Raw genomic sequence first — 18,826 nt, 5'->3', positions numbered from 1 at the left:
TGCCTGTTTAATGGGTGTTGGAAAATGGTTACATGCTTTATTGCTTTTTTTACCCATAAAAGATACATGAATATACCTCTGAAGACTGAAGTAAATTAAATGATAATAAAGGATGAGTAATGGTCAGAGAGGGGGAAACGATCGAGGAGAGACTAGAAACTGAGGAGTTGTATTTGAGGGCCCTGAGGTACTTCCATTGGCAAGTGGAACTCATTTACTTCCTTGGCATTTAGCTAAAGGAAGCTGATTGACTGGAGCAGACGCTCCTCTGCTGTCACCCCACAGCTTCTGGAGAAGCCACTGAGTTCTCTCCTGGTAGCAGGACTGCAGGAGATGAATGGAGAGGAGCTGAGGATGGGTCTTGTTGTTTGAACTACAACATAATTGTTAACTGAAATACAAGCATTAGCCTACACCATCTTAAAATAAAATTAAGAATGAAGTGTAAGTCTTTTCTAAAGAACATTTCTATTCATTATCATTTTATCTATTATCACTTTTTTTTGTTTTTGTTTTTGTTTTTGTTTTTCGAGACAGGGTTTCTCTGTGCAGCTTTGCGCCTTTCCTGGATCTCGCTCTGTAGACCACGCTGGCCTCGAACTCACAAAGATCCTCCTGCCTCTGCCTACCGAGTGCTGGGATTAAAGGCGTGCGCCACCACCGCCCGGCTTTATTATCACTTTTTTGAAGTCTTCTAGTTTTCTCTCTGCTCCAAAGAAAGACTTACTTTGAGTCTTGAGTTACCAGACTTTGCTGTTTTGCCCCTTTCTCCTCAGAGCCAATGGTTGATGACATGATGTTGCCTTCAGTTTGAAAGATGGGTGTACCCATCGACTTAATGTTTTCAAGCTTAAACAGGAGGCACTAAAACTATGATAGTGTTCTTCCATAGGTTCCCCCACCAAAGAGACTAAATTAACTCTGCAGTATAAACATCTGCTGCCTGCATTCTGCCTAAATAGAGGAAATTTGATCATTTCAACGAAAAGGAATATTAATTCTAAGTGTAAATGGCTGAAAGCATTTGCGGGGAGAGGGGGCCAGTGAGATGGCTTAGTGGGTAAGGCTCTTGCCACCAAGTCTGATGACATGAGTTTGATCCCCAGGACTGACGTGATGGAGAGAACTGACTTGCACATGCTCGTACACACTAAATAAATACAGAAAAATAAATTCTTGAAATGATAGTTTCATGGAAGCAGGTCACAGTAGAGTAGGAGAAGAGAAAGAATTTATTCATTTGTTTATTTTTATTTATTTAGTTTTTTTTAAAGGCAAGATTTCTCTATGTAGCCCTGGCTGTCTTAGAACTTACTCTGTAGACCAGGCTGGCCTCCAACTCAGAGATCTTCCTGTCTCTGCCTCCCAGATGCTGAGATTAAAGGCGTGCACCATCACCGTCCAGCTAGAAGAGAAAGAATTACCTTCTCATCCTACAGTAGAACTAAAACCCCGTGGGCCAAACACAGCAGAAGCCCACTGTGGTTATGTCTTCGTGGGCCAGTTTAAAATGTGCAAGATGATTTGTGTTACCTAATACTGAGACGCGACAGCATCCAGTGTGAGACAGCTGTCTCAGTAACTGTCTTAACCTATGCTTCAGTCAGAACAGGGGAGGGGTGCTGTGTGGTACCTCGGGACCCTTAGTGCTTCTCTTTATTGATTATTAAGGTCCACATCCTGCCAAGATACTTAACATTCTCTCCAACTACAGAATCCTTGTTCTTCCTCGTTTCTTAGTTCAAAGAGAAAACTTGGATTCAGTAGGTCTGAAGTTGTGCCAGGGTATACAGTACGCTCTAGGAATTCTGATAGGTTTTAATTCAGGGAAGTGTTGTGATAGAGTTTTGATATTGGGATGAAACAGAACTAAGCTAAGTAGACAGTGGTTCTTCATGTCCATGATTACTCCTTTGCTTCTTCTTCTGGTCTGACATGACCAAGGTAGGAGGTAAGTCAGAATCACATATCTATGTGAGAACAATAGACAATTAGCTGTTTCACTGTCCCCCACACCCCCTAAAAATAGTTTCCCTTTTCCCCAAAGGCTTGCAATTGAATTGAACTCTAGTAATAAAATACCTCCAAAGATTGATTATACAATGCAAATATTATAACATTTATAAGAGTAAGTTAATGATAGCTTTTAAAACATTTAATTTATAGACATAGTGATTCTAGTTCCTGCCCAACTCAGGATATTTAGTAGTAAATATATAAGTATATGAATAATGTTTCTCTTTGCGTTTTCTTTAAAACTAAATGCTTAGAGTGTTGTCTTTGATTATAGATGACCATTAATAAGTAGAAGTAAATTTTGTAGCTCTTACATTTTTATAGGATGTCAAGTCAAGCACAGTCATGTATAATCAAGACATATTGGATTTTAAATAGTTAAACCCCAATTTTAAAGTTTATTTTTAAATATTTGTTATTTGTTATTGAACTAGCTAGTGAACAGTGCTAAAGATTGAACCTACAGTCGTTGTTGTTTTTTTGGTTTTTTTTGAGATAAGGTTTTCTCTGTGTAGCCATGGCTGTCCTGGAACTTGCTTTATAGACCAGGCTGGTCTGGAACACAGAGATCCATCTGCCTCTGCATCCTGAGTGCTGGGACTAAAAGCATGCGCCACCACCGCCTGACTGAACCTATGGTCTTACATGTGGTGGGCAGACAGTTTACCACAGAATTATATCCCCATCTTAGCAATGAAAAATTAATATATACAATTATACTTTAGAGATAATTACTGTTGTTGTAGTTATTTAATCTTTTGACCTATAATGTATGTAATGTATACCTTGATATGTAAAGAATATCAAGTAAAATCTCATACCCACTAGTTATCTTTGCTTTCATTCTTATAACTCAGTAGCCAAAATTTTCTACAGTGAATCAGCAGACTTGTAATGTTTTTATTCATGTCTATAGAGTTTTGCAGTTACGATAGAAGCCCGAGAAGAAGCATAAGTACTTTGACCAAGGGTACATGCTCTTTCTAAACTGTTCCTTGAACTGAATTCACTGGAATTCTAATGTGGGCTTAGAACATCCTTATCCTTTGAATTCATGTGTAGGCTTTGTAGATTTTATCCATAAGTCATTTTCTTCTCCAGTGCCTTCCTCCTTCTTATGAATAATATTCATAAGAAATAGTGTAATTCTGATACTAGCACACCAAAACACTCAAAAAGGCTCAAAGCCAAACAAGGTTTTGTAAAAATTGGGGGGGAGGGGTAACACAATATATTCATATATTTATTACTATTAGTTATTTCTCCATTTGGGCAAGAACGTGTGTGTGTGTGTGTGTGCGCGCGCGCGCACGCGCGCGTGCGTGTGTGTGTGTGTGTAAACATAAATGATTCCTTAAAGCAGTTTTAAAATATAATGTATTTTAAAACTTACTTTTCTAAGCAGAGGTGGGGGATGAATCATCAACTATTATTTAATTCAAGCCAGGAGTGATTCCTGGGTTCTAATATCATTTGTTGCTCCTTGCTTGGAATAACTAAGAATTGAGTATAGTCGCAGTGTTTAGGAGGTTTCTCAGTGTTGATCACTTTGCCAATTCAGGCCATGGAAGATGACTTGGTCCCTCTCATTCAAGTTCATGTCTACTTAAAATACTTGGATTTCTGTGGCAAACTGAACCCTACGTTTCTCCTATAGAGTTTTGGCCCCTGCAACTGAGAGCCCTTGGTTGTGACAGCACAGCCCGTCCCTCCCCAAGCAGGCCCAGGTATAACTGAAAATTCCTACTGAGGATGGAGTCCTAGCAGGCACACTACAAGAAAACACACACAAGACCAGCTGCTCTGAGAGTCTAAATCGTCAGAAGGAACAGTAGACATGAATGATAAGTAGCCAGTTTGATCTCTGCCTGAAATTTCCTGGGGGAGATTCAGTAGTAATATATTGGGGAGAACTTAAAAGTTGAGACCTTGTAGTTTAGTTGTTTGGAAAGTGTCTTCTGATACATTTCCATAAAGAACCCGTAGCTGTCTTTCCACAGGGAGTACGTGGGAGAAGGTCCCAGTAATCAAAATGGACGGATGTGTGAATCAGGAACTCTGAATCTCTCGGAGATACATTTGTAGACCTAGTAGTTGTGATAGCATTATGTGTCCTTACAGCTTCCTGTGAAATGAGAGTTGTGAGAAAAAGCATGCCAGTAATTGTCCATGTGAGGAAAATAGGAAATCATGGATGTAAGGCCACTTTACAATGGTTTTTTTAGCCTTTCAAAAGAATCTTTAGGGAGAAAATACTTGCTTTTTCCCCCTTCTTCTTTTTGATACTTTCCTGTAAGGTTTTGGTTCCCAGATTGTTGTGACAATAGGGACAGATAAAATCCTCACTCGTACACAGCTTGGACATCAGTCTAATTGCCCAGTCCCTGATTAGAGCAACTTTTCCCTCTTTCTGGGGAAGTCTTTCCAGCTCTTCTAAGAGGCCACCCATTCCCACTGCCCTCAGTGCTTTTCCTCCAGCATTTAGATGTGAGCCTTCACCAGTGCTCTCTCCTGGGTGCCTTTTTAAACCTGCACTGCCTCCCATGGCATGGCCTCCTTCCTGTTTATATCCTTTGCCCTCCTTTGTCCTGTCCCCAAGGTATTCCAGATTCACTATATTTAAAACTGAACTCCCAAATTTGAGCCTTCTCTATGTCAGTGAATTGTCCCATATTCTGTATAGTAGTTTAATCTAGAAACCAATGCCTGTCCACATCCCATGATTCCTTACATGTTTACATCTTCCCCAAGTCTGCTTGCATCCATGTTATCTTTTCCAGGTGGTTTGTGTAAGGAGATAATAATGCATAACTTCTTTTAAAAAGCCTCATCATCAACATGAAATTAGTGTATTCATATATATTTTTCTTCTCGTTATTTTCATTCAACAATATTTTTAGATTAGTTGTACTCCATTGTAATACATGGAGACTGTCCCCATTCATTTTTGTGGCTGCATAATTAATATTTCATGGTAAGAATGTTGCAGTTGATGCATATCAGGATGAAGAGTATGCCATTCTTCTACTTCAGGTAATGTCCTCATGAGGTCCTGTTCATTGTCCCAAGGGAAGAGACGCTGAGCTCCTCAGCTGCGAAGCCTGAGAACCTTTGTGTCTCCAGGAGTGTCTTGTGCTGCTCTGCCCTGGCCCTCTGCTCTCGGGCTGAGTAGACTTCCATTTCTGTGTACCGTGCTTCTTTCTGCCTAAGGCCTCTGCCCAAGTTCTTTTTTTAGTCCCACATGTGACCCATCCCTCTTTTCCCTGCCTTTAGTGGACTTCTAATTAGCTTCTAATCTGCTTAAGGCAGATCTCAGCTCATTGCCATTTCCTGAATGTATTTTATTCTGGCAATCCATGGCTAACTCAGAGTTCTGGTAAGTCTCCCAATCTCTGACTTTAAGGAACTGTCACCATTCAGCACTATACGTACACACGTGCACATACATGTACATATCACACATTTGCATGATTATTGCACTGCTTTTTCTCTTATTCAGAACCATGCTTTCCAAATAGTATGTTGCAATTCCACTATAGTATAGTGTTAGTGTAAAGAATTGTAACAAGCCATTTAAAAAATGAAATAGAATAGCAAATATCAGGGCATTTCATTTATGCCAGGGGTGTTTCTTTCCAGTCAGACTTTGCAATTTAATATATAGCAGTGGTCATATAAGTACATAAACACACAAGCATATTGGGCACAGTATAAGTGGTATTATGTAAGTACTAGATAAAAAATAGCTTTTAAATTAGTTAAGAACAGGAATTTTGTGTTTTGAGTACCATTATATCTCCATGTCTTGCCAAGAAGCAGGCTGGCAGAGTTGCCACTGTGGATATACTGACTGAAAGAATAAATGGCACTTTTTAGGATTTATCTTACTGTGGCCCTCTATACTAGGGTCAAGCGGACCCAGTTTCTAGGGAGACATTAGTGATGATCTCCTTGACCAGTTGATTTTGCATTCGATTATTAAATGACAAGTGATAAAATCATATCTATGTCTAAAGGCTCATAATGATATGAGACATTAGAAATGGAATGCTCTCATATTTAAAAACCTATTTCATATAGATCTTATACCTTAAAATGCCACAATTTTATTTTCTTAACAAATAATGAAGCTTAAAATTTTTCCTTAAGTATCTGGATCACTTAAATTTCTAAGGTAGCCTTCACTCACTGGGTTTATTACATAGCTGTTGTCTTTTCTGTGTACTTCAGCAATAAAATATTTATGCAGTTGGCAAGGTAACACTACAACCTGAGTTAGTACAACAGCTGCACTGCCTGCTCCCTTGTGTCTTGATTTCCCTTTTTAATCTTTCGTTTTCTGCACTAAAGGCTCATGTCAGCATGCTGTTTTTACAGTAGCAGATAATGGTGAAGCTTCTTGAGTTAACATATTGCGCTGAAGTGACTTGCTCTGTATTTTCTGGGTGTCTTTGAGAAATATTTTTCTAGTATGTTCTACATAGATTTTCCTACATCATGCATTTACAGTAAGATACCTTTAATTCCTTTTTGTTTGGTTTTCATTTTTTGAGACAGGGTTTCTCTGTATAGCCCTGGCTGTCCAGGAACTAGCTCTGTAGACCAGGCTGGACTTGAACTCAGACACCCACCTGCCTCTGCCTCCTATGTGCTGGGATTAAAGGCGTGCACCACTTCCACCCTGTGACTCTTTAATTCTTTAGAAAACTTGTAAACTTCTCTTTAGAAACAAGAGGCTCTACGTTTATAAAATGAAAATACTTGAGTTCTACAGTAATCTGCATTTGACTAAGTACAGACAAGGAAAGTCTTGGAAATCAAAGGTGACTTGCATTTCTTTTAGTCATAAATTGGTACGCATAATTGAAATTGAGCCGGACTTTAAAAGTGTAGGCACCAGAATCTGAATTCTTTCCGCATTTGCTGTTAGCACCTCCGAGCACAGTTAATGCAGCCCTTGTCCCTTTGCTTTGCAGGTGCTCCTGATCCCACGGCAGGTGCTAGCATCGACGACGAGAACTGTTGGCACTTGGATGAGGAGCAGGTGCAGGAGCAGGTTAAACTGTTCCTTTCCCAGGGCGGGTACCACGGCTCGGGGAAGCAGCTCAACTTGCTCTTTGCAAAGGTACGGTTGCCTGTTTCAGAGAAGGATTCCAAGTATAGGAGCGTATGTAGTAACTGTCTAAGATCCTGTATGGAATAGAATGGAGATTTTAAGCCAATGAGCCAGTGAGAAACCTGTATATAATACAAGCTTTAGCTTGTGTAAGTAACCTTCTGTGCCATGTGGGGGCATTTTTGTCTCTCTTAGTTACTATAAAATGATGATAATTTGTTATAGTTTTTTAAAACTTTCCCTGGGGTGGTGGTGGCACATGTCTTTAATCCTGGCACTTGGGAGGAAGAGGCAGGCAGATCTCTGAGTTTGAGGTCAGCTTGGACTACAGAGCAAGTTCCAGGACAGCCATGGCTGTTACACAGAAAAACCTTGTCTCCAAAACAAACAAACCCAAACACTTCAATAGTAAAAACAGAGTAAAGGCTTTAGTGTTAACTTGACATCCTTCCAAGTGTTTCTTTTTTCTAGGTAATTTTCCCAGGTTGAGCATAATTTTAAACTTAACATTTCTTTTACACATATACCTTAAAAATTCCAGTGATACTTAACACTAGTTTCCAAAGTGTGAGTTAGTTTCATAATCTTCAAAGTTCTACTCTAAGTGTATGGACTAATAACTTTGGGGAATTATTTGTCAGTTTTCTCATCTGTACAACTAAAAGTAACTTCTCTTCCATTGTTTTGATATCAGTACTAAATAATGGTGTCGTGTTTATTCAGCTACTAAAAATTGATGACCTCAGAAATACCTTGTATCCATAACACAAGTTTTTGTGATCAGAAGCTTTGCAAAGCATTTGGTGTACCGTAAAATAATTTCTAAATACTGGATAAAGTGCTTTTTTTGAAACTAATACTAGGGTAGCGAGATGAATTGGTGGGTAAAATGCTCTCTGTACAAGCACGTGAACCTGAGTTAAGAGTCCTCAGAGCCCACAGAAAGCTCGGAGTGGAGGTGACATGCTTGTATTCTGAGCCTTGGGGTGGAGTCAAGCCAGCCCAGCCAATTGATGAGCTCCAGGTTTGGTTATGGACTTTGTCTAGGGGGAGGGGAGGGAAGGAAGGAGGGGAAGAGAGATCTGCAAAGCCATAGAGGAGGACACACTATTATCAGCCTTTTGTGGTTGATATATTGTGCACCCCAATAAACTTATCAAGGGGTCAGAGAACAGAACAGCCACTATATTAAACATAGAGGTTAGGCAGTGGTAGCACATGCCTTTAATACTAGCATTCCAGAGGCAGACATCCACTGGATCTCTGTGAGTTCAAGGCCACACTGGAAACACCCAGGAGTGGTGACACACACCTTTAATCCTAGCACTTGAGATCTCATGTCTTGCTTGTGAAAGACACACGCCTTTAATCCTAGGAAGTGATGGCAGGAAGCAGAAAGGTATATAAGGCATGAGGACCAGGAACTAGAGGCTTTTAAGCTTTTAGGCTTTTAGCAGCAGTTCAGCTGAGATCAGTGTGAATGGGGACTCAGAGGCTTCCAGTTTGAGGAAACAGGATCAGCTAAGAAGTTGGTGAGGTGAGGTGGCTTTGGCTTGTTCTGCTTCTCTGATCTTTCAGAATTCACCCCAATATCTGGCTTTGGGTTTTTTGTTTATTAATGAGAGTGTTTAGCAATTTGTGTTATAGCCTCTGGCCTCTACTCTTATGAGCAAACATGTGCTTGATAACCTACACATGAACACATATGCCCTGCCTTTTACCCTCAAACCTTAATGTCAAACCATTATATTTCCTTCGAAGGTATAGTCATTATTGTAGATAATGTGTTAAAAATATTTTTAAAGGAACAATTGGCTTTATGAATTGATGCTTTTGTTAAACAGCTTCTCTAGTATTCACAAAAATTAAAAAGTGATGAATTTGTATTTTGTGTTCATTTATTTTTAATTCACAAAGTTTCACATGAATTCTGTTATTGAATATGGCCAGAGACTAATGTATTCTGTTAAAAAGATTTATAGGCATAATGTAGATTATCAGATTTACAAAAGTTTGTTTATAATGTTATGCATTTAAATCTATAGAGACTTCACACATGATTTAATTATTTCTTGGTACACAGATACTTCAGATTTGTCATTCTTTAGAGTTAATATTCTGAAAATGTATTAACTCTGGACAATAGATGTACTTAAATTTCATTACTATACAGTTTGGGTTAATATGCTTAATAGTTAAGCATTTATTTCATTATTGTTTCTGAGTACTAGCTTAGAAATGTATCAGTAAAATAAACCAATCAAATCTATTAGATTTTCAGACACAGAGGAAGCATTCACACGTTCCATGTCCATAGAGCACATTGTGACCAAGTGGAAACAATGTAAAATATGTATTTTAAGCCAGTCTGCAGTTGTTACTTGTGTCCCTGTGTGTTATATATGTATTCCATATGCACATGAAGTAATAGCAGCATCTAATTTTGGAAATGTGTAAATGTATAGCACTTTTAGCCTTAAGGCCAATGTGGGTTCTGATTCCAGCTGTTATTTTTGTTCACTGGGCAGTTGCTTAATTTCCCAAGGCTTGGTTTTAGAATTCCTGAAATGAGGGTTATAGTCTGGTCTCGTCTACGTGTTGTTTGGAAATGCATTGGTGGCATAGATGTATGTCAGACTCTTGAGCACAGCGTCCAGCAAATGACAGCTCCCTTTCTTTCTGACATCACCTGTTCCTGACTTTCTGGTGCTTTCATGTTTGGGTTCGGGGGAAAGTGCTTGTAGGTTCTTTATACAAGCTCCAAATGCTTAAGGGCCTGGGGGAGTTCAGTGCTCATCTTGGCCCAAGCCTGAGGTGGAGGATGTGTGCTCTTGGAATGCTGCATTGCAGATGAGCCTTTTCTTTTTCTTTTTCTTTTTTTTTTTTTTAATGCCTTGCCTTTCATGTCAAATCCTGAAAAAAGAATCTCCCTCCTCACCTTCAGGACACTGTTGGAGTAATATATCACAGGAATCTCCCTCCTCACCTCCAGGACACTGTTGGAGTAATCTATCACAGGACAACTGTTGTTAAGTTAGGGTTCTCATTTGTGAACTATGTAGTAAGCATCACACACTTGGAGGGTGTATGTGTTCATTTATGGTTTCCTGTAGAGAGATTAACCCTGGTGTTTTTCTTTTCTAATTTGGGAAGTGCAGCACAGAGAAATGAACAGTTCATGATTCTAGCTTGAAAGTCCAAGTTCAGTTATTAAGTCAGAAATTGGTTTTTGTTGTTTGTTTTGGTGCTTTGTGGAGCGTTCATCCAGAGTTAGCATTCTTAAACCTCCGAGCTCTGTCCAATTCTTCTTATCACTGCAAAGCCTACTTGTGAATGTGCACAGCCCTTTGTGTCTACAGGTTCTGCACTGACAGAGAAACCATCCATGGACTGAAAATGTAGTTCAGTCTACGAAGATGTTTCCATTTGTATTGAACACGGACAGATTTTCCCTTCTTATCACCCTTAGGTGATAACATGCCAACAAGTATTAACACAGTGTATTGTGTATTAACAACATTGTTTTGTGTTCTGTTGTATCATAAGTTAATGTAGAGGTGCTTTGAAGTGTTTGTGTAGGGTACATAGAACTATTATAAGTTTGGGCAACTGAAGTGTTTCCATGGGGTTCTGGAAGTCATGGATCCTTGGAGATGACTGTATGCTACTGCTCTCATGTAAAATAATTCAGCAAGAAAGAACATGCCCAAATTACTGATATATCTTTAAAAAGAGTAAAGTTCTTGCACAATTTTGTGAATATAGCTAAGAAATGTCAAATTACAGTTATAACTGATGACTTGTAAACTATTACACAACAGATCGATTTATAAGATTCCTAAACCGTTTTTCAGTGGAGTGTCTTGGATTCTGCTACTCTGCTGGTAAACACAATCAACATGCCAAACTCTGTGTGTGTGTGTGTGTGTGTGTGTGTGTGTGTGTGTGTGTGTGTGTGTGTGTAGCTTCCACATCCAGCAGAGGAGTGCCATCACTCACATCCCTGTGACGGAGCAACATTTTGCTAACCCGGTTTTCAGATGCCTCTTTCTGTGCACTTCTGGGGTCATTTATTTTGTTGATTATAGTCTGACCACAAAGTAGATCTGGTTTAGATAACAGGCATTCTTTGAGGGAAACATTCCAAACTTACTTCAGGTGTGCTGTCACATGCCTGTAATCTCAGCAGTCAAGAGGCTGAAGCAGGAGGATCATGAGTTAGAGGTCAGATTGAACTATAGAAAGACCCTATCTTATAAGACACCACACACACACACACAAACAAACACAGAGTGCATTTTTACCCTACACGTGAAACATGGCATAATTGTCTTAATGAAATGTGTAAAACTGACCAAAACATTTGAAATTGAAAAGTTGGGAAAACTTTATTATTGTATGTGGCTTCTAAAGCAAAGCTTACAATAAATGATGGTGCTTTTTCTCATTACCTTGCAGTGTATGGTGCAGAATGGTTTTTCGTACTTTTGTACGCTTTAGAGGACTGGTGTGAAGGCTTCTCTCTCATACACACATACAAACACACCCCAGAAATAAAAGTGAGTTGGTTGTCTCTTGTGTTGCTGTTGCTTATTTACTTACAGACGTTAACGTTTGTGCTTTGTTTGCCCCACCAGGTGCGGGAGATGTTGAAGATGAGAGACTCCAACGGGGCCCGTATGTTGACCTTGATCACCGAGCAGTTCATGGCTGACCCTCGCCTGTCCCTTTGGCGGCAGCAAGGCACGGCGATGACTGACAAATACAGGCAGCTCTGGGATGAGCTTGGTAAATGACCTTCCCGTCACACTACGCTGAGCTGTGTGGAGATGGACCACAGCGGGCTCTTTAAGAACATGGTCCTGGTGATGCAGGCCAGAGCTGCTGCATGCAAGTGTGCTTTGGGCAGATGAGTGGGAAGAACAGGGCCTGGGGCCTGGAAAGAGCAGCTGTGGCAGAGCCTGGGGAGTGTCTGCTCCTGAGGGAAGCCAGCACAGGAGTCTCCCTTTAAATACTTGGTGACAGGTTCTGGGTTTTCAGGACAAATGGTTTATGTTGTAGGATCAGTTACTATTTCATCTCAATTTTTGAGTCTGCCTTGCTTTTTTCCCCTCATTGGAATTCTCAAAAGTGATTTGGATACTCTGCATTTTCATCCGGTACAGACCTTGTTCTTTGGAACTGTTCTTGAGAATGGAAAAGATACGGCAAACTCTAAAATTTATTGTCCAAAATTTCTGGTGATTAAAGTTGTAAATATAACAGGTGCTTGAAAAAGAGAGAGAGAGATTTTCTTGTCATGTTCAGCATGAAAATACTGGGAATGAGTCTCCTTACCCAATGCTCAGTTCTACAGAAATAAAAAATGGTAGTACATCTGTTACCTTGTCTTTCTGTTAAGAAATCTTTAGGATGACAAACACGTGTCACTGTCTGGTAGTTTAAAAAGAGGAAGATGCTTGCTGCATATGTACTGCCATGAAGTTCCTGAGGAGTGATGGTGCACCACCGCCTGGTGTGCTGTGACCCCAGGCCCAGACTAGCTCAAGAGGAACATTTGTCTCGGAAGTTCCTCCATGTTCATAATGGAAGGCACTTTTGAGATGAGATATTTGGAGATAAGGAAACTGAGCTCCAGGGAGCAGATTTCTATAAGTTGGTGAGATGGACTCATTAGGATTATACAATAAGCTACTAAAAATTGATGTCAGTATTATTTCTTGCTTGTTCAGGGACTTGATTGTAGGTAGAAACTCTGGTTGGTTTGTTTCTATAGTAGTACATCTGCTACATGCCAACTATTAGAGTGTTTCTATTGATATTTTTCTCTAGTATTTTTTAAAAATAGTATTTTGTATCCAGTACTTTCCTTGGGTCTCTCAAAATATTATAGTAGCTTTTCCCCAGTCAAATTTAAATCAATCTGTAAAAACAGTAAATAGCTTCCATGTGTTGCTGTTAGTCTGAGGGCATGGTGTGGTACTGAAGAACACAGGGTAATACATGGTTTACATAAATATTACGGAAAACTGAGTGATTTAGTTTTCCAAATAGCCTTTTAAGTTTGTGACTCCAGAATACGTGATGAATTCACTAGTCTGTTTATACAGGTTAAAAAGCACTAGCATTAAAAACCAGTAGTGGGGTGCTGGAGAGATGGCTCAGTGGTTAAGAGCACTGACTATTCTTCTAGAGGACCCAGGTTCAATTCCCAGCACCCACATGGCAGCTAACAACTGTCTGTAACTCTAAGATGTGGCACCCTCACACAAACATACATGTAGGGTAAACACCAATGCACATAAAATAAAAAAGTTAAAAAAAATAATAATGGAGGAAATCATGCAGGGAAAAAATATTGGGTTACAATTAAATGTATAAAATATTAAGCTGTGATGCTTACAAATGTGAAAGTACTATTTTTACTGGTTAGAAAGAAAATGCCACTTGGATAATTTGGTTACCAAAAAAGAAAGAATACAAGGGATAATGTGTGAACAAACCTTACAGTGTTCACATTAATCTGTAGTCAGATCTCACCTTTCCAGGTTGGCTTTGAAAACCGTGTGTCGAGACCTTCAGTCAGAGCCAGGAGGTCTCATTGGTGGAAGATCTTGGCAGCTGATTCTAATTATATTCTCAAACAGGACTGCTTTATTAAGAGTCAGGTTTTATTCAAGTTGTTTGATTTCAGACAGGGATCAAGAACACACACACACGTACGCATGCACTCACACACATCTACAGGTACACACCCTGTCCCACCTTCCTCCCCCAGCACCACTCCCACTTCTTTCTTCCACTGCCCCACCTTGAAATCATTACTAGACTAGTGAACTAGCCTGTGCACTCTGATGCCAAGTAGAGCTCACTTGCCGTTGAATGGAAATCTAAGATTTATGAGGAATCCCTTATAGAGGTCATAGTAGATATCACATCTTGATATTTGTTCACCAAAAAATTAACTTAAAGTTCCTTCTACACTACAAAAGGAAAGGCTTTTGCTTCTTAATAAAATGGGGGAATTTGACTTTGTGCCCCTACACAGGGCTCACATTGCTTCAAGGCTGTGCTCTGGAATTAAATGCTGAGCACTGCCAGATGCCAGACATTGAGAAGAGGCTGAGTTTTGTGGGCAAATGGGATCTGCAAGTTAATTGGTGTTTTCTGCAGGCTTCTGGCTGTGAAATGAAATTGGAAGCCCTTTAGCCACATGGATAATACAGGACCTGAATACAAATGTCACATGTCACCATCAGGACCCACTGTGAGACAATAGTGTTCCCACTCCAACATTGCACCATTACAGATCATTTAAATATGGGGATTACATTTACACTAAAAGCCCCATTTGCCTTTTACTGCAATTTAAATGTCCTCTTAGCAAAAGCTAAGTGACAAATTAAATGAAAAAAGTGCCCACATTTTTAAAGCTGTAATGCAAAACAACCTTTTATTGCTTCTCATGTGCCACGAATGAATCATTATACTTGTCAACCCTAAACCAAGCCATAATTGGAGCAGCTACTGTTATCAAAGTGGGGCCGCTCCGTGACAGCTTAATAAAGCCGAAACTGTTAAATTAAATCCCAGATGCTTAACTCCTTAGCACCAGTGGCTTCGATGGCTTCGATGGGTCCATCTCTGGCAGTGGCCAATACACCAGGAGAGGAAAAAAGATTGCTGGCATGAAAGCTTCCCTGTGATAAGTGTACAAGTATCATAGCCAGCTAACTCTGCGTCTTGGCAAAGGACCTGGAGCCATCAGACTGTCAGCCAGAAAATGACAGAATCGTTTTCATAGGACCAGATAGCCCCCCTTCCCAAGATTTGTAACTTTCTGGTTATATGTGATTTAGGGAATTTCATACTGTTGCTGCTTCAGAAATAGTTTAAAATAGCACAGTCATTTTCTAAACTCTTCCTTTTTACATAAATATGTGCAAAGTTGTTTTGGGCAGCCCGTTTCTTCCCCCCATTCTCCAGCTAACAAAGCGGCTAGTTTTTCCTAGGCCTTCCCAATCTGAGTGCCTGTGATACTCGTGTGGGCTGAGTTAATTTTTGTGATTTACTCCCTGATGTTCATAATGTAGGATGAAATAGATACAGATGCATTCTATTAAGACTTTGCTTATTGCACCTCATTTGCAGATGCATTTATCTTGTGCATGAATCAGTTTTTTCAGATAATAATTTTACTCTCTGTGTGTGATGTTCATTTTCCCAAACACATGGCAGTGCTCTGAAGATGAGTAATTTTGAATCATAATCAGCTATGGGGAAAAGTCTGTATGGCAGTAAGACAGAAAAGCAAGCCCCATGGCAGTGGTGGAGAAGGCCACATGTTTGATCAGGGCCTTGAGTTTGGTAGTCAGTCAAACACATGCTTCAGCTCCTACTGTCTTTATTAGTGACACACATTTTCTGGGAAGCAGATCCCAGAAAGACTTGTGGACTGAAAGAACAACCCAGTGCCGACTTGTGGCAAGCACACCTACTGTGTGCTAATGACTGCCTGTCCACCACAGTTACTATGCAAGTCTTTAGGGATGAAGGAGTATAGTGTAACCGCTCACAGGCTTTGGTGGGTCTCTTTCCTTAAATGTTTTATAAGACTGTAATTTTACTTTGCATCATAAAGCTATAGGTTGTGGCTGCCAGTCTATTAACACCTAATTAAAATAGATGTCATTAGAGGAAACAGTTAAATGCAATTTAATTACAGTTTTTGTCACTTGGAAAATTCTTAACTTTTCAAGTGTTGTATACCTTTCCTCCCACGTTTCAAACACTTAGTTTTCTCTTGGAGGAAAATCAAGAGCTTTGCTGTTTAGTGTGTGAACCCTTCTCACAGGAAGAAGATGAGCTGTAAGGGCAGAACAAACCCATACTGAGTTTGTTCACGTATTTCTTAAGAACAAGGTGGAGGCTCCTGTAATTCTTTTCACATCTTTTCACCTGGGGACCGACTTTGTGTGAGCCGGAGCTGGCAGAGTTAAACATTTCTTTCTAATTCTAATTTCATTTGAAGAATACAGCAACAACTATCATGTTCCAGGGTCAGGTGTGAGGCTGAGTGGTAGTATATAGACCCAGGGCACTTGGAATCAAGGTAAATTTTTAGTCACCAGCAGAGAACTCAACCCACCAGTTGGAGCCACGTTTACAGAAAAATACTAAAAATGACCTGCTCCCCTGGACCCAGAATACTTTCTCATCTGCATCCCAGATGCAAATAGCAATTCTTTTGCACCTACTCTGTTATTTTTGAAGTCACACATTCAGAATAATCTTCTTAATTTAAGATGACTGTTCACAGCCAGAAATGAAAATCGAAATGTTCTGTTCTGGGGAATGCCATCTTACATATCTGAACACAACAGGCTTAATAACTACCACCCACCCTTTGTTTCTATGGTAAATTCATATACCTTGACTTGACATACATTAAAGTCAGTTATGGTTAAAAACAGACCAAGGAGTCACTGTTTCACACGAAACTAGAAAGCCGTACAAAATGGCTTGTTGTATACAGGGTTACTTTGTTAAACCATGAAGCAAACAGCAATCCCCCAGAAAGTCCTTGCAGCAGAAAGATGTCAACATAGACTGGGAAACCTCCATACAGCTGTCGGTAGAATTCAGGTCTAATGAAGTGCTCATCAGGGCTTGCTTGTCATCTGTCAGTCTGTCTTCCCCTGGGCACAAGAAGAATGCAGGTTTACCACTGCATATTCTGCTGGTGCCTCCTTCCCCTTCTTTCCAAACATTTCATTTCACTTGGCACAAAGCACTATATCCAGAAGAATAGACGTGCTGGATCTAGATTTTAATGTTAGTAAACTAGTTAACTGCTAGTAAAGAGAGAGTTGAGACTTGCAAACCTCAGGAGACATGTAAATTAAAACAGTTATAATGAGCCGGGCGGTGGTGGCGCACGCCTTTAATCCCAGCACTCGGGAGGCAAAGCCAGGCGGATCTCTGTGAGTTCGAGGCCAGCCTGGGCTACCAAGTGAGTTCCAGGAAAAGACGCAAAGCTACACAGAGAAACCCTGTCTCGAAAAACCAAAAAAAACCAACAACAACAACAACAAAAAACAGTTATAATGAACCAGGAAGTCAGGGATGGTAGGTGTCAATGGGAAGAATTGCCTGGTGAAGTAGTGCCTGGGAGTGTCCCAGGAGGGAGAAGCATTGTGGAGCAAGATGGGAAGGCTCAGTGAGAAAGGTGTTTACTGTCAAAATCAGAGCTGTAAGCTCTCCAATCCAGCCTTGTTCGTTGGTACTTAACCTGAGAGAGGAGGAGAGGGAGACAGAGAGAAAGAGAGAGAGAAAGAGGAGAGAGAGAGAGAGAGGAGAGAGAGAGAGAGAGAGAGAGAGAGAGAGAGAGAGAGAGAGAGAGAGAGAGAGAGAGAGAGAGAGAGAGAGAGAGAGAGAGAGAGAGAGAGAGGAGAGAGAGCAAGCAGAGGACATGGGCTTTTGTTTTTGTTTTTTAATTTCCCATTTTGGTCCAACTACTGTTGTTAGCACAGTAGTCCACAATTTTCAAGCACTATACTCGGCAGTTTCTTGTGTGTGTCATGCTACTTAATCCTTAAAATAACGCTGGGATGTAGGTATAATTTTTAGTGCTAATTCTCAGCCAAGAAAACGGAATCTCAAGCAGGCTAGACAGCATTATCAGTTTATCCTAAAATACTGTTTGATGTATCTGGCAGGCATCTATACTTTGTATAGGCCAAGTGGAGGTGACCAAGTGGCCATAAGTCTTGGCAGAAGGGCTTTTCCTGTTTGCCCACCCTCACTATGCCATCATCCTGGTTGAACTTGCCCCTATCAGTAGCCATGTGTCCAGAGATTCTAGCTTCAGACCTTTTGGTGAAAGCAAACACTGAATAACCACTTACTGCTGCTTTGGAGAGCAGTAACTATAACCCAGTAAGCTGATCACCAGCACAGGTAGTGCAAGCTTACAGTTGGGGCCCAGTAAAGTCTGAATTATGTTCTCCATTCCCTTTTGGTGATGGTTGATGAAGACCTTTTGCTCAATGTCTTTGTCCTGGCCTGTATCTGGCTCTGATGGCAGTCTTGGAGGTGGTGACACTCCTTGATCTCATGCAGTCTGTAGGTTCTGTGAGCTTTCCTGCTCATGGACCATCCTGCCTTGGGGCAGAGTGTGCTCCTGTCTTTGTCTCCTTTTCTTCCTGTGGTATAATTTGGAGCTTCTTCTGAATGCAAGGCACTGTGCGTATGAGGTTCTGAAATGTATACTTCTGTCCAGCATTGTTCTCAGAACACTTGGTTGCTGCTGGGTCCTCCTACCAGGGCCTGAATTTTGTAGTTCTATGACTTCTTAAACTGAAGTACTGTGTTCTGTGGTTACAGGCCTTTGAATTCTCTTGCTGAGGAGTTTAGAGGAGGTTCGTTTTCTTTGCTTCACAGAGTAATTTGTAGTTTAAATCAGAAGTTACGAAAGAAAGAATGTATTCTTTACAGGAGCAAACCTATGATAAATACTTCACATGCAATTATCTGAACTGTCTTTCTTTTGCCTATAGTTTCTAGGATTTAATTATCCATTTAATATCCCATGTAGGAAAGAGAAAAACTGTAAATATGTATTAATAGGAAGTAATAGGCTCTCAGGATTAAATGAGATCATTATAGGTCACTTGGTTTCATTACAGAACAAAT

The 18,826-nt window shown here is 40.2% G+C and overlaps 1 protein-coding gene across 2 annotated transcripts in view; it reads left to right on the top strand.

Annotated features, from left to right (window-relative positions):
* Window positions 1-18,826, top strand: part of Zswim6 (zinc finger SWIM-type containing 6) — a 184,772-nt gene that overhangs the window by 125,491 nt on the left and 40,455 nt on the right. For both annotated transcript variants that reach the window (XM_052743252.1, XM_052743253.1), the window contains exons 3-4: window positions 6,993-7,141; window positions 11,770-11,920. In XM_052743252.1, coding sequence (XP_052599212.1) covers window positions 6,993-7,141; window positions 11,770-11,920 — 300 coding nt within the window. The remainder of the gene's footprint in view (window positions 1-6,992; window positions 7,142-11,769; window positions 11,921-18,826) is intronic.

This window comes from Peromyscus californicus, unplaced genomic scaffold (genome assembly GCF_007827085.1).
Source record: "Peromyscus californicus insignis strain IS unplaced genomic scaffold, ASM782708v3 Scaffold_18__1_contigs__length_77618521, whole genome shotgun sequence".
Classification (NCBI taxonomy): domain Eukaryota; kingdom Metazoa; phylum Chordata; class Mammalia; order Rodentia; family Cricetidae; genus Peromyscus; species Peromyscus californicus.
This window is presented reverse-complemented; position numbering and strand designations above follow the sequence as displayed.